At 56.9% G+C, this 22,162-nt stretch overlaps 1 protein-coding gene across 1 annotated transcript; it reads right to left on the minus strand.

The window, feature by feature from the left end:
* Positions 1-18,885: 18,885 nt before the first annotated feature.
* Positions 18,886-21,600, minus strand: LOC136514075 (uncharacterized). Its single transcript, XM_066508059.1, has 2 exons — positions 20,461-21,600; positions 18,886-20,372 (listed from the first exon to the last, which is right to left on the minus strand). Exons 1-2 carry the CDS (start codon positions 20,857-20,859, stop codon positions 19,950-19,952), a joined length of 822 nt encoding a protein of 273 aa, XP_066364156.1. The 5' UTR covers positions 20,860-21,600; the 3' UTR covers positions 18,886-19,949.
* Positions 21,601-22,162: the final 562 nt, after the last annotated feature.

Here is a 22,162-nt window from a genome sequence, read left to right on the forward strand (position 1 = left end):
CTCTTCAAAATTAATTTCTCACGCTACCATTCTCCCCCTATCATATCATCCTCCAAGAACACATCATGTCTTGTTTCTACAAACTTCGTTTGTCTGCCAAGACAATAGAAGCGATAACCTTTTGACTTTTCTGGATAACCAATGAAATGGCAACTGACTGTCTTGGAGTCTTGCTTCCCTTTGTTTGGGTTAAAGACTTTAGCCTCAGCTGGACAACCCCACACACGTAAATAGTTAAGTGAGGGTTCATTTTCTGTCCACAACTCATATGGTATTTTGGGCACCGACTTGCTTGGCACTCGATTAAGAATATGATTGGCGGTTTTTAATGCCTCCATCCATAAACTTATCGGTAGGGTAGAGTAACTTATCATGTTTCTCACCATATCCATTAAGGTATTATTGCATCTTTCAGCTACTCCATTCTGCTGTGGCTCGCCCGGTGTAGAATACTGGGCAACTATGCCATTTTCCTATAAGAACCTTGCAAAAGGTCCAGGAACTTGGCCATATGGGGTGTGTCGACCGTAGTACTCTCCCCCATGGTCGGATCTTACTACATTAATCTTTAAGTTGTGCTGATTTTTTACTTCAGCCTTAAATATCTTAAATTTATCCCACGCGTACGATCTTTCCTTAATTGGATAAATATAGCCAAAATGAGAATAATCATCTGTGAATATTATAAATGAATCATAACCATCCACACTTTTTATAGGAAAAGGACCACATATGTCTGTGTGAACTATTTCTAAAATTCATGCGCTTCGTTTGGCATCTTTCTTTATTTTCTTAACGTACTTTCCTTTTATGCAATCAATGCATTGCTCTAAATCTGAAAATTCTAAAGGCGGAAGAATTGATTTCTTAATCAATCTCTCTATTCCCCCCTCGAAATATGGCCTAAACGACAGTGCCATAATTTCAATGATGTGTCATGAACTCTCTTTCGCTTATTACTTAAATTCATATACGAGGAAGCATTCTCATTCTCAATGCCCACAACATTCACATTCTCAAAAAGTGATAATAAATAAAGCTTGTCTTGTCGGAAAGCAAGACCAACACACTTATTATTATACACAATACGACATTTGCCATTACCAAAATGACAATCATAACCATTATCGTCTAGTCGTGAGACACTAAGTTTCTACGCAAAGAGGGTACATAAAGAATGTCTGAAAGCTGAAGTCTAAAACTATCATCTAATTCTAGAGAGAGATCTCCAATGGCCTCAATTTCAGCTTTAACTCCATTTGCAACTTTAATTCTTCTTTCTCCTCTTTGTAGGGTCCTCCTCGTACAGAATCCTTGTAATAAATTTGCAACATGAACAATTGCTCCTGAATCAATCCACCATGTAGATTTTACATAACTTAAAAACAAGGATTCATCTATGAATGTAATGATATTCTCACCTCTCTTCAGAAGGCTCTTCAGGAAGTCTGGACAGTCCCTCTGGTAATGTCCATGCTTCTTGCACCATTTACACGGATCCTTCTCAACTTGAGCATTATTGTTCTTCTGATGGTGGTCATTCTAAGGGGCTTTCCCTTGAGGTTTAGCATTCTTATTGAAATTCTTCTTTTTGTTGTCCCTCACAAGGTTGGTAGAGTCACCCTGTGAGCTTTTCAGCCTCTCCTCTTCTTGAACACACATTGCGATGAGCTTCTCTATATCTCACTTATCGGGCTGCATGTTGTAATTTACAACCAAAGTTTCATATTTCTTAGGCAAGGTAGCAAAAACCAAATAAATCAAAAACTCATCCTTGAGCCTCAAATCCATTGGCTTCAGCTTCGAAGCCGTGTTGCTCATCTTTAGTATGTGCTCTATGATACCGCCACCAGTGTATTTCTCATTGAACAATTTCTTGATCAGAGTACTGGCATAAGCCTTTGAAGAGCTAGTAAACTGACTCTCCACTTTCTTGAGGTATTCTGTGGCGGTGTCACAATCTGGGATAGATCTCCTTATCACATCTAAAATAGTGGACTTAGCCACCATCAAGCACTTGCGGTTTGAAATGCCCATTTCTTGCGTTCAAGATTATATTTCATCCGCACTTCTGCATGATCTCGCTGCCGAGCAGTGAAATCAGCATCGGTCTCATTTTCTTCCCTCACCGGGTCCACTAGCTCAGTAGGACACGGGGAGGCAAGCGCTAGGTCATTTTCAGACAGCGCAAGTGCTAGTTCATACTTCTCTCGCTATACCCTATAGTTGCCCCCTTCAAGAGACGATGTGTGCGAGATAAATGCTATTGGGTTGAGTCCTGAAAAACACCGTCAGAGATAGTGGAAAAATATGACATAATAATTGCATGCATTAATTTAACGTTGGTCAAAATTAGAGCATACTACTTTCTTATACACTAATTCTACATCACCGTTGGGCAGAAATAGAATTAATGCATGGAAAAACTTATGAATAAACATTATAATATTGCTATTATCAACATTGGTCCAAAAAATAACAATATTATAATTTGCTGACTAAAAATAACTGATCTTCAAATTAAATTCTCCCGTTGGTTCGAATTTAATTAGAAGATGATAAACTTTAACATTACAGCGGGAACATGAAAAAATAATTTATCCACTTTTCATAAGCATTTTACTGTACTCATCTACTCTCTAAAAAATTATCCCGTTGATTCAAATTTTGACAGAGATTTAAACTAGACAAAAGCATAAAAAATTTGCTTCTAAAAATAATAAAACAAAAACTCTACGTTTACTATTCATTCGGCCTGGCCTGGTGAAACAGTCCGCGGGCCATCTCTTTATTGTATCCACGCGCGTGGCCCAGCGGCGGCTCAACACGGCGCGTGCGCCTGCTCCCCTGCGCCCAAGCCGCAACATGGGCCTAGGCCGGGAATCTCCAATCCCGCCTTAGCCGCTTTTGGCCTGATTCGTTCTGAGCCGTCGATCATCATCCGACGGTCAGGCGTCATTCTCGTGAGATCAAAACTCCTCCGCCGCGACGGTGCGCCCCAACCCTAGCTCATTTGTGTTCTTTCTCTCCCTCTCTCTTCTCTCTGACCCGGTGGCGTCTGAAGCGGCCACGCAAGGCAACCGGAGGAGGAGTGCGGTGCTGAAGCGAACTCCCCTTCACCAGAGCACGCGCTCCCCAGTGGGTGAGCACGCCCACCGTCGACTAGCCTCGCATCGGCGCCCTGAGCCCACGCACCGACGACCCAACGTCAAGCGGCGGCTTGGCCCAATCTGCCTGCGCGATGGCGGTGGTGAAGCGCGGCGGGGAGTCCGGGTAGGTCCTCCCTTTCTTCGTCCTTACTCTCTTGCGGTTAGGGTTAGGGTTTCGTGTTGAGTTAGGGTTTCGATCCGATTGGCAAATTGAGTCCCCTCCTTCTACTTTCTTGTTCTGATATACTCCAAGAGCTTGATCTGCGCCTAGTTAGGCGTCTGATACCATTGATAGTACTAAAAGGATCCACTAGACATAGTGTTAGGTTCATAAACCCAGGGTCCGTCGAGGACCGGCTTCTGCACCAAGGCTCGGCCCAAGAGTCTAAAAACAACAGGGCAAAGGGGCGGTCCAGCAACCGACCAGAAGGCTAGGCCCAAGAAGAGCAACGCCCGCTCGTCAGCTACTTCGGCCCACCTATCCGACTGGAGCACTCGATTCGGGCTCCAGCCATCTCCGGATGGCCTCTCCGATCAAAAGGCCTGCCCTGAGCCCTACTTCCGACTCTGACCCCGCGTCCCTCCAACCAGGGATCGTAGGAATCCTGCTCATCGCTCTTCTCTGACCGGCGCACTCAGAGTCGACTGGAGCCATCTGACCGGGGACGCCCGTTCGGTAGGACCTAGAAGACGTACGGAGAAAGGCAAGGCAAGGCTCACAATTCAAAACCACTGTACCAGGGACCATACCCTGCACGGAACAGTACTCTGCAGCCACCCTGACACAAATAGTATTGTAGGCACTGACATCTCCCTCTACAGTATTGTAGGGGCCGCTAAAACTCACATACGGTAAGGCCCCCCGCGTGTCTCTAGACATCGATAGCGGTATGGGCACCTGGATTTACCGTACCAGGTGAACATAGCGAGACTCCTCACATGACTCTATGCATCAAACAATATTTGTAGGTACCGACGTCCACCATCTCTGAAAGAGGTAGCACGACCTCCTGTGTGCATCTAACATTCTACAGTGACAACAACAGTGTTGTAGGCGCCTACCACTATCTTGTACCCGTCGGTGTGGGCAACAAGGCTCGGTAGGCGTGGGCAACAAGGCTCGGCAGCATACATACCCTCACCCGCTCACTTGTAAAGTCATCCCCTTCATCTATAAAAGGGGGTGTGCTTCCTCCAACAAGGGGAGACCGAATGATCCAAGCTCAGTTCCTCTAGATTCATTAGTCCAATAGCTCACAACCACAGAACCGTAAGGTTTAGACCTCAAGCACATGCTTGGACACTTAGCTCATAGCGGAGTCCCCGTCGCTCTCGGCCCTTCCGACCGGAGCCAACCGGGCCTCTTGTACACCCCATCTTTCTCCTTCTTGTTTGTAACCCCACAGCAAACTTCGAGCACCTAGGCTCAGGAATAAAGTCACCGACCGACCCTGACTGGACGTAGGGCATGTTGCCTAAACCAGTATAAATCCTGTGTCATTGAGTGCTAGGCCACCTCCGATCACAACGTACAGCAAAACTACAAATATTCACTAGTTGGTCACTTTCTATACCGACAGTTGGCACCGTTCGTGGGGAAGACGCTGTACGTTCAACACTTTTTTGGTCATCGGATGGCCCATTCTTCTGCCACCCCTACCATGGTGGGCTCGGGCGATATGATTCGCTTTGGCTCGTTGGAGTTTCCCGCACTCTCGCCCACCGGGATGCGGGTTCCACCTATTTTCGAGCCATCCCAGGCCTTCCTCTTCGGAAGCCTGGACTTCGTCGCTGATCGGCTCGGCGTACTACATCTCCACGAGAAGGATCGTGACCCGACACCCATCAGAGGGACATCCTCCATCGACTCCGGGACACACAACTTCGACGATGCGGCATCTGCGCTTCATTCCGAGTAAACTCTCTGCTCAAACCTCACTGTAAGTAATACGCGTACTACTATTCGCTCTTTATTTACTGTCTCCCACCAATCACCCGAAGGGAATGTACCGCCCATGCCACAAACACCATACGATCGGTTCCCCTATGGCCTCGCGTCCTCCGTGGACGCATACGCTCGGGGGCTCTAAAGGATGCTGGCACCATCCCCCCTCACGTCCGAGTTCGTGGGAATGGCAGGCTGCGTTCCTACCATTTCCCATGAACTCTCGGATGGTGAGGGCGAGAGCGATGGTTCCAGCATCGGTGATGTGGCGCCCAGCCACCGTCCGTCCTAGGAGTGCGCTATGGCGGACGCTCCGGGACAGCCGCCGGTGGTGGCGGAGTCTGCGCAAACTCACACCCCTCCGGACCTGCGTGCGGGGGCTCTTGTGTCTGTGTAAGCACACGCTGAGGAATTATGACAACGACGGCAGAACCAGCCGCCGCCTGCGCCGGCACCATCAGTACGACCTGTTGCGCCCCACGCGCATGGCCTGGCGAGTGGCGCCTGGGGTCACGCCCGTCAGGTCCAACATGACATCATGAACGAGGGGAACGATCTCCCTCAATTTGCTCGAGCTGGCCAGAACATCGACGCTGCGGCAATGCTTCTACGCAGCGTTCTCGAGCCCGCCGACCCCCAGGAATGGGCAGTCTACCGGAACCTCTAAGTTCTAGTAGATGCCGCCACCGTCCAACAGGCGAAAACCTCCGCGTCGCAACTTCGACCCGCGCCCTCTCTCCCCACCGGAGGGACAAGGACGCACCAGATGGATCGCTCCATTCGCTTGCCGCCACAGCCGTCAGGCCCGGCTTGGGATTCGGCAGACGCGCCATGGTCCAACCTGGCGTCTGCTCGACACCAACCGCCGGTACACGAGCGGCCCGATCCACACCAAGACGCTCGCAGCAGCATCGGCAACCGGCGTCAGGCTCGACACAATAACGATGTCCACCGTACGATAGCAGGCAACACGGACCCTGGCCAAACCATCGAGGGAACTGGTGAAATGCGCCCCACGCGCGGTCACCGGCCATACGACCGGAGCCCCAGCCCTGAGGGCCTAGGGCCATGGGCCTTCAGCCGGCGTATCCAGAGAGCACCGTTCCCGCAACATTTCCGTCCACCCACCAACATCACCAAATACACTGGGGAGACCGACCCAGGCATTGTGCTTGAAGACTTCCGGCTCGCCTGTCGGGCCAGAGGAGTGGATAATGACTATTTCATCATTCAATACCTTCCCATTTGCGTGGGGGAACATGTTCGGGCATGGCTTGAATTCCTTTCGCACGACAGCATCCGCAACTAGGCGAACCTCAAGAGGGTCTTCGTCAGGAATTTCCAGGGGACGTACGTCCGCCCGAGAAACTCCTAGGACCTCAAGAGCTATCAATGAGTCCCTGTGGGATTACATCTATAGGTTCTCCCAGCGATGCATCTCCCTCCCCGATGTCGTCGACGCAGACATCATCAGCGCGTTCCTCTCTGGGACGAACTATGAGTCCCTGCTCCATAAGCTTGGCGGCTTAAAACCCCATACCACCCGCGACCTACTCGACATCGCCACCAACCACGCCTCTGGCAAGGAGGTGGTTGGAGCGGTCTTCAGCAGAGGCCGGCACGAGGTCAAAGCCAAGCACACAGACCTGGACGAAGGCCCCTCCACGTAGAGGGGCAAGAAAAACAAAAAAGATCAACGCCGGTCGGACAGCTCCGTGCTGGTCGCCGCGACCGATCGCACGACCAAGCAACCCCAACAGGGACTGCCTGACCACTTCAACAAACTCATGGATGGTCCATGCACCAACCATGCCTACCCCATCAAGCACCTCTACAAGGAATGCGAGCTCCTCAAACGCTTCCTCCAATAGGTCAGCGGGCCAAAGGAGGGAGACAGCAAAGAGGCGGCAGACAAGAAGGGGGGTGCGACAGGCAAGGACGGAGATGGCTTCCCCGAGCTCGATGAGTGCATCATGATCTTCGGCAGATCCGATGTCGTCTGGTCCAAGCGCCAGCACAAGATCCGCTATCGAGAGGCATGCGTCGCCAAGACGGCCGTCCCCTCCTTCCTCAGCTAGTTAGAATCCCTGATCACCTTTGATCAGAGGGACCATCCCTCCCACATCGCAAGACCGAGACGCTACCCGCTCATCATCGACCCCATCGTCCGCAAGAAGCGCCTCACCAAGGTGCTGATGGACGGGGGCAGCGCCCTCAACATCCTATACATCGACACCTTCGATGCCATGCGCATCCCCCGGTCGGAGCTCTGCCTGGCAGGCTCCCCTTCCATGAGGTAATCTCAGGAGCATGGGCATACCCGCTCGAACAGATCGATCTGCCCATCACGTTCGACGATCGGGCCAACTTCCGCTCGGAGGTCCTCACCTTCGAGGTGGTGGACTTTCTGGGGTCCTACCACGCCATCTTGGGGCGGCCATGCTACGCAAGATTCATGGCAATCCCCAACTACACCTACCTTAAGTTGAAGATGCCGGGACCAAACGACGTCATCACCGTGAGTAACGCCTTCTCACACGCCTTCGCCTGCGACCGCGAGCACTACGAGCTCGCCACTGCGGTCGTCATCTCATCTGAGCTCCTGCAGCTCAGGGAGTCGTCAACCCCAGCAGTCCTAGACTACAACAAACCGACCTCCTCGACAGCCTTCCGCCTGCTCGAGGAAACCAAGGCGGTGGGTGTCGACCCCACCAACCCAGCCAAAATGGCGCGAATCGGGACCCAGCTCCCGGCCAAATAGGAATGCAAGCTCATCGACTTCCTACGCGACAATCGCGATGTCTTCGCATGGCAGCCTTCTGACATGCCGGGGATACCAGGGGAGGTCATCGAGCATGCACTACACCTTATCCCGGGCTCAAAGCCCACCAAGCAACACCTATGTCGTTTCGACGACGAGAGGCGCAGGGCCATAGGCGAGGAGGCAGCAACCAATGAAGGGGGTGCAGCGGGCAAGGATCCAGACGACTGAAGGATGAAGTGATCTGACCAGACGCCTACCGACTGAAGGACAACAACGATGACGCTCTCTCCGAACACCTTGGAACAACTATGTCGTTTTTTCTCCCCCTAAGTTTCAGTCTTACCATTACTTACTTAGTATATGCTCCTGCAAAAGCACCCTGACCCAAACACTTTTCGGCCCAGGGCGCTCGGGGGCTCCACTAGAGTACACTACTATCATTATGCTTAACTACTACCTCTCTGTTTTGTTTACTGTCGTGTGGAGAAACTCCTTCCTACCCTAGCAAAGGGGTGGTTCATTCCTTTAATTTACCTTACGTAGCTTTGCTTTAAAAATTCCGACCGATCGCACCCCGCCTTTTCCTACGGTTACGGGCAACTGAGCCTCGCGGGCCATGCCCCGGGCTCCCAAGGTTGTAGCCTATGAGACAAACGGGTAGGTACGAGAAAGAAAGAAATAAAAAACAAAGTTATGCTAAGGGAAAGCAGAGGAACGAAAGGAAACAAGCTTTCCTGAACGGAGTGACTCCATCACAGAAAACAAAATACCATTATAACCGTTAAGCACACAGAAACGTTTACACGGGGGCTCCTCCACGAACTTAAACTTTCTTACGTTCACTAAACTACTTATATCCTACAAGATATCAAACCAGCCCGGCCGCATCTGCTAGCGGCACGACCGACGAAAAACACAAGCTCTCTCCACCATGGGAAGAGCCCTATACGGTGATCGAAGTAATCCGACCGGGCACCTACCGACTGGAGGACAACAACGGCAATGCTCTCACCAACACTTAACATTGAACAGCTACGTCGTTTTTCCCCTAATTTTGGTCTAACCACCTTTTCTTTTTACCATCACATAATAAACAACTTTGTCCCCGAACGGAAACACATTCCATGTCTTTGATTACCCTACGTAACTCTGTTCTTACTCCCAACCGAATGCACCCCACCTTTCCCTATGGATGCGAGTAGTCGAGCCCCGCGGGCCACGCCCCAGACTCCCAAGGTCGCACCCTACAGGACAAACGGGCTGGTACGAGAGAGAAAGGATAAGAACGAAGGTTATGCTAGGATATAAATAGAGAAAGGATATCATGGTTCTGTCACAAGGACAATACTGATGTATTCATTAATACAAAAAAACTATTCACACGGGGACTCACCCACAAACTTAACTTTTACATTTTCTACTACTGCAAATACCACTGCGACCGTGAGGGATCCGCTCGGTTCCACTCCCTCGGCTTCGGCAAGCACAACAGGTACCTCAAGGGCGTCGCACCCATAGATGCTTAGTAGAAGAACATGGAGCTCCTGACCTTCTCATGCAGACGAGGCAGCTACCAAGGTAGGAAGCAAAGGGATGCCCCATGTGGGCCGTGCCGACTCCATCAAGGTGAGCATGTGTTCATTAATACAAAAACTATTCACACAAGGGCTCACCCATGGTTGACGAGCGCAGGTCCTGGTCGGACATTTCCGACTGAAGCTTTCCGAACCCCGTCACTTTAGCCACCAAGGTGAGCAGTACCGAACCCCTCTATTTCCTTATAAATCATTTCATACATCCATACGCGCATCTCATTCCATACGCTCGTGCCTCCCAGACGATTTGGGCCCTGAATCGCCCGGGGGCTCGGGAACTAAGCATCGCATGTGCAGCGAAATGCACTAGAACGCTCCGTGTTGCGTCACGAAGCGGCGGTTGCCTCATTCGACATGAGTAACCAACAGAGCCAGGGGAGAAAACCGTAGATGAGCACTGTGCGGCCCTAGCCCGGTCCGGCAGACTGGGTCATCTCAACCTTCTCGTTCGATCCTGAACCTCTCGCTAGGCCCATAGAATCTCCATCGAGGGGAGGCCGTTAGGCCACCCGGGTTGGTCTCCGGAACGACCTAGGCATCTGCCGAGTTGCAGGTAAAGGAGTAGTGGAATGTCACAAGAGGGCTATATCGACCCCATCACGAATGATAGACCCAGATTCCACTCGATCACACCCGTTAGCAAACTCACCTAGCTAGTCTTCGAGCCTGAGCGATCGGGACAAGCGATGAAACTCAGCCCCTCTGGTTTGTGAGGAACCGGATGGGGTAACGCACACAACTCACATCGACCCCCACGAAGACCCGACATGGCTCGGGGGCTCAAGACAAACGCTAAGGAAGCGACCTTGAACTCGCTAGATCCACGACCATGACTCGCTGTCGGATACCGTGAGAAGGGGTACCCTAAGCAAGATCCAAAAAATGACTGCTTAGACTTCGTAAAAATCGAAACCAGCTAAACGCTGCTGGCCTCGGCCGATTCTCCGACTCGCCCGAGGCCCCATCACCGAGGTCTGCAATTCTCCGACTCGCCCGAGGCCCCCTCGCCGCTGACCTCGGGCGACCCCCTACCAAAGGCCTCGGCCGACCCCCTCTCTCGTCGCAGGCCTCGGCCGGGCCACCGATCCTCCGTCTCGCGCGAGGCGGGCTCGGCAGCACTCCGCTGCCTCTTCCTCCTCCCGTCCCTCTGACAAAACGCCGTGTCGCATTAACTCAGCCGACTGCTGCCCCTGACACCAGCCGCATGCTCGGCACAGTACCGCAGAGCGACTGACGGGACAGGAGGCAGGACTGGGCAGGGGTTACCCGCCACTGTACTAACCACCGTGACGCCCATGCCTCACTATGCTGCCAGCTCCTGCTCCGAGGACAATGCAGCGTGGGGAGCCACATCTGGGCTACTGTGGCCTCGGAATCAGTACCCAGGGCCAATAGCTCCCCCCAAGGCCTCGACAGTTTGCTTCACGGGCTCGGCAGCCTGAGGGTCCATGACCACCGAGCCCCCCACGATGGCTCGGCCTCGGCATCTGCAGAGCCACTGCCCCCTACGACGTCATTACACGGCAACCAGCACGTCGCCCGCCATGTCCTGCATCAAGCCGTACTAGATCCCCACGACGCATAAGACCGAGTATGACCAGCATGTCACTTCCGCACGTCCCATCGAGGCGCTCAACCACTCCGACAAACCACACGACGGCACAGTACAGCGAAGTGGCAGACCAGACGTCCGTCACGTCAGCACCCTGCCATCCACGACGGGACTGTGCAGGGATTACCGGCCACTGTGCTGCCTAAACTCCTGCACCAAGGACGAACACGACGTGGGGAGTCAGAACCAGGTTCCTGTGACCTCGGGACCAGCGAACCGACCGCTCCGCCCCGCTCGAGACCCCCGATAGGCCTCGGACGAACTAACCGAGTTCCGCCTCGCCCGAGGCTCCCGGTAGGGCCTCGGGCGAACTGGCCATGCTCCGCCTCGCCCGAGGCTGGGCTCGTCCCGCAACCTCGTCGCCTCCGTCTCAAAAGTCACTCTGGCAGGCTATCGCATCCAATTAATGCGCCCAGCTACCCCCACTACGTAAGCCACGATCGGCAGTACGCCGCGACAGGAGCAACAGGACAACGGTCAAATCGCCTTTTTACCATCCCTTACTGACAATACATGGTACCGTATCCTGTAGACGCACGTTTCGCACTGTTCCGCCTAAATCAACTATCGACGATGGCCGCCCAGACCTCACATTGCCACCTGCTAAAGGCCTCGGCACAGCAGGCCTCAGCATAGTGGGTCTCGGCTACAGCAGCCACCAGACCTCGACACTTCACCGAGTCAACAAAAGTACAAGAGCGCAGCATGTCGTCAGCCTTGAAGACCATACCGACTAGACATCGACGGGAACTCCCACGACGCCATACTGCTCCAGGAAGCGGAATACGTCAGCAAATAGTAGCCTTCTCATGTACCTCTCGCTTCCTCCTTGTAACTATAAAAGGAGGTAGTCAGGGCCATTTCGGGAGAGAGGGGCAGAAGAACGAACACACCGATAGAACTAGACACCTCTACGCTGCTTGAGAACAACGTCTCAAGCAGCCCGCACCACCCTCGCCGAGACCTGGGGCTATCCCCCCTCTCTCACCTAGCTTGTAACCCCCTACTACAAGCACTCCAGTGCAAGGAATACAAGATCGATCTCTCAGACTGGACGTAGGGCCTCGATTGCCCGAACCAGTATAAACCTTGTGTCTCTTTGCATCACCATCCGGGATTAGGGGCACGCAGCCCAAATTCACTCGTTGGTTGAGGGACCCCCGGTTCCAAAACACCGACAGTTGGCGCGCCAGGTAGGGGCCTCTGCGTGTCAGCTTCGTCATCCTAGCAAGTTCCGGATGGCAGACCACATACGACCATTGCGTCTCGGCACCATAGTTTGGTTCGGGAGCCTAGAGTTCATGTCTCTAGGGCATGAGTACGACATGGTGCTCCTCACTCCTCGAACCCCACCGTCCGACGACGAAGTCGCGCCCCGGCAGCCCAGGCGCAGGCGGCGCCCGGGCGGCCGCTCTCGCCACGCTCGCCAGGCACGGCGCGAGCAAGGCCACCCCGACGCTACGCGAGCCCGGGGCGGCACGCCACTCCCCGCCGATATCCTACGACCAGCTGTTGGTACGGGGTCCCTGGCTGGGGACCTGTCTGACCTGAGCCTGGACAAAGGAAAAACGCCGGGGGTTTACGGCGATGCCCAGTCATCTAACCCCGCTCCGCCACTCTCTGAAGAGCCGACCCCGGCGGGGCAGAATCTGGAGACGGCCCCGTTCCCATACCCCTTTGGGTTGAGAAATGCCGCCACCTCTTACGCCTACGCTTACGCTGCCGCTCACGAGCACCCCTCGGAGCGCCGCCAGCGTTTCGCTCTCGACCTGAGCACCCACTCCGACCCCTCGGACGAGGACGAGGCGTGGCCCGGGGTGGATTTCACCGAACTTCACAACCCTGGGGCTTTGCGCCGATTCTTGGCCGCAAGCGACTACTGCCTCGGCTATTCCGACTCCGGCGACGAAGGGACTTACGATCCATCCCGTGAGTGCTTCCACGTCGGGCTCGGGATGCCAACGGCGGGCGAAGAGGAAGAAAGGACAGGCAACCATTCACCACCCCGGGCGGGGGCGGGTGATGCCACACCTCCGCGCCTCGTAGCCCCGGCAGCACGGAACGAGAATCCTGTTCGCAGGGGGGCATCGTCGCCCAGACCTGGAGCAGCTCCGCGAGCTTCAGGCCAAGGTCGAACAGGACCGACTCCTTCTGCAACAGCTCCGAGACACTCTCGAGCAGGAGCAGCGAGGGCGCGGTGAGGGCGGAGGAGCCCGAGGGAGGGCCCGCGACGTCCATCACCGCATCAACGACAACGAGGGGGGAGAGCCACCCCCAATCTTTAACCGCGCTAGCCAGAATGTCGCAGCTGCTGCGATGCTAGTCCGAGCGATGCCCGAGCCCTCCACCACCGAAGGGCGACGGGTCCGCGGAGAGCTCCGCGACCTCCTCGAGACCGCAGCAGTGCAGCAGGCCGAGAGTTCCGCCTCCCGCCGGCACGGAGGCACTTCGGAGCAACCCACAGCGCAACCTCGCCGGGGCCAGGATGCCTCGGTCCGTCCCGAGGCCGCTCGCGCACCGACGGTCGACAGGGCCCCCTCGGTGCACGACCGACTTAGGGACCAACGCGAGGCACAGGGCAACCACGAAGTAGTTGGCAGGCGACGGCGCCACGACGACGGAGCCGCCCGAGGCTACCACCCACACCGAGGCGGTCGCTACGACAGTGGAGAGGACCGCAGTCCTTCTCCTGAGCCGCCAGGACCTTGGGTCTTCAGCAGGGCCATCCGCGTTGCTCCTTTCCCCGCCCGGTTCCGACAGCCGGCCAACCTCACAAAGTACAGCGGCGAGACCAACCCGGAACTCTGGCTCGCCGATTACCGCCTGGCCTGCCAACTAGGTGGCGCGGACGATGATCTGCTCATCATCCGCAATCTCCCTTTGCTCTTGACGGACTCGGCGCGAGCCTGGCTTGAGCATCTCCCCCCCTCGCAAATCCACGACTGGCGCGACTTGGTTAGGATCTTCGTCGGGAACTTCCAGGGCACTTACGTGCGCCCTGGGAATTCCTGGGATCTTAAGAGCTGCCGCCAGAAGCCGGACGAGTCTCTCCGAGACTTCATCCGGCGCTTCTCCAAACAATGCACCGAGCTACCCAGCGTCGGTGACTCGGAGATCGTCCAGGCTTTCCTCTCCGGCACCACTTGTCGGGACTTGGTCCGAGAGTTAGGACGCAACGTCCCGCGCTCTGCCGCCGCGCTCCTCGACATCGCCACCAACTTCGCCTCGGGCGAAGAGGCGGTGGGGGCCATCTTCCCCAACAGCGACGCCAAGGGGAAGCAGAAGGACGAGGCCCCCGAGGCCTCGCCCACCCGCGTCCCTAAGAGAAAGAAGAAGGGTCGCCCGGGGAAGCAGGAGGTCCTCGAGGCCGTTCACGTCGCCACGACAGATCGCAGGAATCCCCGAGGCCCCCGCGGCCCCGGGCTATTTGACGACATGCTAAAGAAGCCCTGCCCTTACCATCAAGGCCCGGTGAAGCATGCCCTCGAGGAGTGCACCATGCTCCGGCGTTACTACGCCAGGCTTGGGCTCCCCGACGACGATGAGGCCAGGAAAAGGGGCGCCGGCGAAAGGGCCGGTGATAAAGATGATGGATTTCCCGAGGTACGCAACGCCTTCATGATCTTTGGCGGACCCTCGGCACGCCTCACGGCGCGCCAGCGAAAGAGGGAACGCCGGGAGGTCTTCTTGGTCAGGGTAGCCACCCCCCGGTACCTCGATTGGTCTCGGGAAGCAATCACCTTTGACCGGGATGACCACCCCGATTACGTTCCAAACCCCGAGCAGTACCCGCTCGTCGTCGACCCGATCATCGACAACACCCGGCTCACCAAAGTGCTCATGGACGGAGGCAGCGGCCTCAACATCCTCTACGTCAACACTATGGAGCTCCTGGAGCTCGACCAATCACGGCTTCGAGGTGGTTCCGCGCCCTTCCACGGCGTCGTGCCGGGGAAGCGCACACGACCCCTCGGACGCATTGACTTGCCCGTCTGCTTTGGCACTCCATCCAACTACCGTAAGGAGGTCCTCACCTTCGAGGTAGTTGAATTCAAGGGGGCCTACCACGCCATCTTGGGGCGCCCGTGCTACGCCAAGTTCATGGCGATCCCCAACTACACCTACCTCAAGCTCAAGATGCCAGGCCCCAACGGCGTCATCACCGTCGAGTCCACGTACGAACATGCATACGACTGCGACGTCGAGTGCATCGAGTACGCCGAGGCCATCGTGGAGGCCGAGACCCTCATCGCCGATCTCGACCAGCTTGGTAGCAAGGTTCCCGACGCCAAGCGTCGCGCCGGGACCTTCGAACCCGCGGAGGCCGTCAAGGTCGTCCCAGTCGATCCCACCGTCCCCGACGGTCGGGGACTGCAGATCAGCGCCACCCTCGACAGCAAATAGGAGGCCGTGCTCGTCGACTTTCTCCGTGCGAACGTCGATATGTTCGCATGGAGTCCCTCGGACATGCCAGGCATACCAAGGGAGGTCGCCGAGCAGCGCCTTAGATATCCGGCCAGGCTCCAGGCCGGCAAAGCAGCGCCTGCGCCGGTTTGACGAGGAGAAGCGCAGGGCCATCGGCGAAGAAGTGCAGAAGCTCGTGGCAGCCGGGTTCATCAAGGAAGTATCCCATCCAGAGTGGTTGGCTAACCCTGTACTAGTCAGGAAGAAAAGTGGCAAGTGGAGGATGTGCGTGGACTACACTGGTCTAAATAAAGCATGCCCGAAAGTCCCGTTCCCACTACCACGAATTGACCAAATCGTCGACTCCACTGCAGGATGCGAAACCCTCTCCTTCCTTGATGCGTATTCCGGTTACCACCAAATCAAGATGAAAGAGTCCGACCAGCTCGCGACTTCTTTCATCACCCCATTCGGCATGTACTGCTACATAACCATGCCGTTCGGCCTCAGAAACGCAGGGGCCACTTACCAGCGGTGCATGATCCAAGTCTTTGGCGAACATATCGGACGAACCGTTGAGGCCTACGTGGATGACATCGTAGTCAAGTCCAGGAAGGCCGGCGATCTCGTCGGCGACCTGGAAGTTGCCTTCACATGTCTCAGAAAGAAGGGCATCAAGCTCAACCCCGAGAAGTGTGTCTTCGGGGTTCCCCGAGGCATGCTCTTGGGATTCATAGTCTCGGAACGTGGGATCGAGGCCAACCCGGAGAAGGTCTCGGCCGTGACCAACATGGGCCCGATCCGAGACCTCAAAGGCGTGCAGAGGGTCATGGGATGCCTTGCGGCCCTGAGCCGCTTCATCTCGCGCCTCGGCGAAAAAGGCCTGCCCCTGTACCGCCTCTTGAGAAAGTCCGAGCGCTTTTCTTGGACCGCCGAGGCCGAGGAAGCCCTCGCCAGGCTCAAAGCACTGCTCACCAACCCCCCCGTCCTGGTTCCTGCCCACCGAGGGCGAACACCTCTTACTCTACGTCGCCGCGACAACCCAAGTGGTCAGCGCGGCCGTAGTCGTCGAGAGGCAGGAGAAGGGACACGCTCTGCCCGTCCAGCGACCTGTCTACTTCATCAGCGAAGTGCTCTCCGAGACTAAGACACGTTACCCCCCACGTCCAGAAGTTGGTTTACGCCATAGTCTTGGCCCGACGCAAGCTGCGTCACTACTTTGAGTCCCACCCGGTGACTGTGGTGTCGTCTTTTCCCCTGGGAGAGATAATCCAAAACCGGGAGGCCTCGGGTAGAATAGCCAAGTGGGCTGTCGAACTCATGGGGGAGACCTTGTCTTTCGCGCCTCGGAAAGCGATCAAATCGCAGGTCCTGGCCGACTTTGTAGCCGAGTGGACCGACACACAGCTGCCACCCGTTCAAATCCAATCAGAATGCTGGACCATGTACTTCGACGGGTCTCTGATGAAGACTGGGGCCGGCGCGGGCCTGCTCCTAGTCTCGCCCCTTGGAATACACATGCGTTACATGATCCGGCTTCACTTCGCCGCCTCCAACAATGTCGCCGAATACGAGGCCCTCGTCAACGGCCTGCAAATCGCCATCGAACTTGGAATACGACGTCTCGACGTACGGGGTGATTCGCAGCTCGTCGTCGATCAGGTGATGAAAGAGTCAAGCTGCCACGACCCCAAAATGAAGGCGTACTGCGCGATGGTACGTCGTCTGGAGAACAAGTTCGACGGTCTCGAACTCAACCACGTTGCACGAAAGTTCAACGAGGCCGCGGACGAACTGGCAAAGATGGCGTCGGCACGGACCCCGGCCCCTCCAAACGTCTTCGCCAGAGACCTCCACAAGCCATCCGTCGACTACGCCTCGGCGACGGAAGAGGACCCATCGGCCGAGCCCACCGCAGGGCCCGAGGCCGCCTCTGCCGCCGAGACCCCGCCAGCCGAGCCCGAGGCCATGGCGATTGACGCAGAGCCCCCAAGGCCGACCAAGGAACGGACTGGCGAGTCCCTCTCCTTGATCGCCTCGATCCGAGGAGAGCTTCCTGCTGACAGAACCGAGGCCCGACGGCTTGCGCGACGCGCCAAGACTTACGTCCTCTGCGACGGCGAGTTATATAGGCGCAGCCCATCTGGTATTCTCCAACGATGCATCACCATCGAGGCTGGCCAATCCTTACTTCGGGACTTACACGCGGGAGTCTGTGGGCACCACGCGGCGCCTCGGACGCTCGTGGGTAACGCCTTCCGCCAAGGTTTCTATTGGCCAACAGCGGTGGCCGACGCCACAAAGCTAGTACGCACCTGCGAGGGATGCCAGTACTACGCTCGGCAGACGCACCTCCCGGCCCAAGCCCTCCAAACCATCCCCATCACATGGCCATTCGCTGTGTGGGGGCTGGACATGGTTGGGCCTCTGCAGAAGGCACCCGGGGGCTATACCCATCTGCTGGTAGCTATCGACAAATTTTCCAAATGGATCGAGGCTCGTCCGATCGCTCAGATCAAATCCGAGCAAGCGGTGCTGTTCTTTACGGATATCACCCACAGGTTCGGGGTTCCTAACACTATCATCACTGACAATGGGACACAATTCACCGGTCGCAAGTTCCTAACGTTCTGCGACGACCACCACATCCGGGTGGCCTGGTCGGCCGTAGGGCACCCAAGGACGAATGGCCAAGTAGAGCGTGCCAACGGCATGATCCTACAAGGCCTTAAGCCAAGAATATTCAACCAGTTGAAGAAGTTTGGCAAGAAATGGCTTGCCGAACTCCCGTCAGTCATCTGGAGCCTAAGAAATACCCCAAGCCGAGCCACGGGATTCACACCGTTCTTCCTGGTCTATGGAGCCGAGGCCATCCTCCCCACTGACTTAGAATACGGCTCCCCGAGGCTACAGGCGTACAACGAACAAAGCAACCGCACTGCCCGCGAAGACGCCCTCGACCAACTGGAGGAAGCCCGAGACGTCGCGCTGCTACACTCAGCCAGGTACCAACAAGCCCTACGACGCTACCAAGCCCGGCGCGTCCAAAGGCCGGGACCTGAAGGTGGGCGACCTGGTGCTGAGACTGAGGCAGAGCAACAAGGGCCGCCACAAGCTGACCCCACCCTGGGAAGGGCCGTATATCGTCGCTCAAGTGCTGAAGCCCGGGACCTACAAGTTAGCCAACGAGAAGGGCGAAATCTTCACCAACGCTTGGAACATAGAACAGCTACGTCGTTTCTACCCTTAAATTTCCAAACGTTGTTTACATTGTTTCCTCGAAATACAATAAAGAAGCGTTCTTTAGTTGTTATAATCTTTCGAGGAACCCCCTTATAGACAAATCGATTGTATAGAACCTAAGGACCGAAAGATCGTCTCAAAGGGCGAAAAGGCCGGCCGAGCCGTGAGAACGGCCTATGCCTCTGGGCTACGGCAGCTCCCTCACCACCGTTTCGCCCAAAGGACAGCTTAGGCTCCGAGGAAGTTCTTTGCAGAGAGGTTGTCTATCGATAGGGGCTCGACGTCACTATAACGCAATAAGGGAGACTCGGCTCTGCCTCTGCAAAGTCGAGCCTCCCTCGGGGGCTAAAAAGGGGGAACCCCCCTAAGTCCCGGACACCCTTTCTTAACCGTTTTCCGAAAATTTCCACGCCAAACTCTCTCGCACTCCGACGGGATCTTCGCAAGAAACCCAGAGACCAAAAGCTTGTCTGGAGGCCAAAGGGCCGGCCGAGTCGTGAGAACGGCCTACGCCTCTGGGCTACGGCAGCTCCCTCACCACCCTTCGCCGAAGGACGGCTTAGGTTCCGAGGGATTTCTTCGCGATCGAGACAGAGGGCACGGACTTAGAAATAGAATGGAAAACGGTTAAGAAACACACATACGCAAATATTTTAAGGGCCTCGACGGCCACAAAAACGTCACGATTCGGCAACTAACCCAATCCGGTTACATGGCCCCTTTTGGCCCAGGTCAAAGCTCAAGGATCGGCGGCTGGCGCGGGAGGGACCACCTCTTCTTCAAATAGCTTGGCCAACGCAGTGCCAGGCGCCTCGGCCGCCTCCAACAGCCTCACGACCTCTGCATCAGCCTCCTCGTCATCTTCTGGCAACACATAGCCGTCGCTGACAGCCTCGAGGTTGATGGCGTAGTGCGAGGAGATGACGGCCAGGGCACGCTTGACACCCGTGTGCAACGCCCCTCGGAGTCTCTCGCGGACGTGGCCGCTCAACGCGATCAGGCGGCTCCCAAGGGAGCTAGCTGATTGGACCTCCTCGGCGTCCAGAGCCTCGCAGGCGGACCGGACAGCGCTGCGCAGCGCCTCGTGCTCCCGGACCTCGACATCCAGCGCTGCTTGCGCCGCGACGGAGGCCTCAGCCGCCTGGGAGGCTTCTTTCTCCAGACCTACGTCGCAACAAGGGGACAGGAGTCAAGCGCGAACCAGGACAAGAAGAGCAAACAGAGCGAGGAACATGGTTCAGCGGAACTTACCCTCGGCCTTGCTCTTCCAGGCTGAGACCTCGACCCGAGAGGCCTCGGCCGCCTGGGTAGCCTCTGCCAAGGCGACTTTCGTCGCCTGATGCTCGCTCTGCTCCGCACCCAGCTGCCCGGCTGTTTCCTTAGCAGAGGCCGTCGCCTCTTGGGCCCGAAGCCTGAAGGAGTCTCGCTCCTCCTCCAGTTCCTTGATCTTGGCCACCAGAGGGGCGGACTGCTCCTTAGCCGTGGCCAACTCCGCCTGAATATCAGCACAACGAAGGCGGAGGTCCTCCACTTCCGCACTCCGTGCCGACAATAGCCCCTGGGCATCGGCAAGCAGGCCCTTTTGGCGCCGGAGCTGGTCCCAGATATCCCTCTCATTTCGCAGGAACACCGACTTCCCAAGGGATCGGGCCTCGAGCTCCTAAGGAGGCAAAACAAAAAACACACGTCAAACACTGCGTGGGGGCTCGGAGAAAAAACAACGCGGCACGAGAGGGGAAAGTACTTACCCGCGTGACACCGGGCAAGTCCTGACCGATAATAGTCATCGCTGTCTGCAGCGACCGCACTGCCAGTTGGCGGTACTGCTCGAGGGTACCCCAATGCCCCCCCTCTGCGGTATCTTCAAGGGCGAACACGGGCTCCCCCTCGGGGTCAGCCCGGTTCCGCCAGAAAACACGCGGGAAGTTCCACCCGCGAGGCTCGGGCCGTAGCCGGACAAGAGCCGAACTCCCCTCGGCGGGATCTGGGACTGGTTGCTCCGCGGTACTGACCGCCTCGACGTCCGCCGCCTCCTTCCCTCGGGAGGAATCATCAGACGAGATTGTCTGAACCAGGGGCGGCGCCAAAACTTGCTCCGTCTCCATCGCCTCGGCCTCGACGGACCCGGGGGCTCTGGCCTCCGCCATCTCTACCTCGATGGCCCCGGCATCCACCGCCCTGACGTTGGAGGCCTCGGGGGCTCCGGCCTCGCCCTCAATGGCCTCGGCAATAGCAGACGCCTCAGCCTCCTTCTCCTGGGCAGCCGCCTCCCCCGAAACGGCCTCGCCCGACGCCGCGCCGCGTCGCACGCCAGCCTGCGCCTCCGCTGCCTGATGGGCGGAGGAGCTAACGTTCACCTTGAGCGCCTTACGGGGCGCCAAGGGAGGGTCTCCCACCAGAAGCGTCTGGCTGGAAGAAAAGACACTCCCAAGGTCAGCATGCAACCAAGGGGCAAACAAGAAGCGGACTCCACCAGGGAAGACGCTTACCGCGAACGGGGATGCAACCGCTTCGACACCGCCTGCCTCCTCTGCAACAGCGGCGGTGGTGGCAGCAGCGCGGCCTCGGTATCCACCAGCGCCAGCTGGCCTCCGTCGGACCCCGGCACCTCCTCGACCCTTTGCGGAGATGATGGGGTCGCCCCCACGGTCACCCGCTCCACCTCCATCGTCGAACCCGTCGGGCCGACGGCACGCTCCTCCGACACCCGCGCCTCGGGTGTGTCGGCCTCGGCCCCGGGACGGGCCGCCACTGGCCCCGGGACGCCTCCTCCTCCTCCTAGGGGCGTCAGGCTCCTTGCCGGCGCCCCGGGAACCATCTCCCTGATGTCGGGGAGGTGTTCCAGGCAGGCCGACCCCACCTCGCGCCCGCCGCCGTCGCTCGAAGAATCCGACACCGACGACGAGGGAGACGGCTCCAACGGGAGACCGTCGAGACTCTGACGCCGGCGACGGGCGTCCAGCTTTTCGCGCGCAAGGAGCTTCTTCGTGCGCTTCGCCTCCTTGGCATCTTTCTTCTTCTTCGCCTCCTCGGCGCGCGCCCTGTTCACGGATCGCCGCCGGGCGTCCTCGGGAACGGGCGGCGGGGAGCCTCGCACGTCTCTTATCCCCTGTGGGAACGACGAAGTAAGACGACAGACAAAAAAGGCGAAAAACAAGAAGGCAGCGAGAGCCTCGGCAACATCCAACTTACCAGCGAGACATACCCCCGCGACGGGCGCATCGGGAACGGCATCAAATCGTCGATCCTCGGCTTCCCGTCTACCGCCTCTCTCACCCGACGCAGGATCTCGTCGTCGGTAAGACCGAAGGCGGACATCTTGACACCGGCGATCGAATCACCCGGGGTCATCTCGAACAGCCGCCGCCGTCGGGCCATCAGAGGCAACACCCTCCGGCGGTGAAAAGCCGCCACAACCACGGCCGCCGAAAGGCCGTGGTCACGCAGCTT

The sequence above is a fragment of the Miscanthus floridulus genome, chromosome 16, assembly GCF_019320115.1.
Source record: "Miscanthus floridulus cultivar M001 chromosome 16, ASM1932011v1, whole genome shotgun sequence".
NCBI classification, from domain to species: Eukaryota; Viridiplantae; Streptophyta; class Magnoliopsida; order Poales; family Poaceae; genus Miscanthus; species Miscanthus floridulus.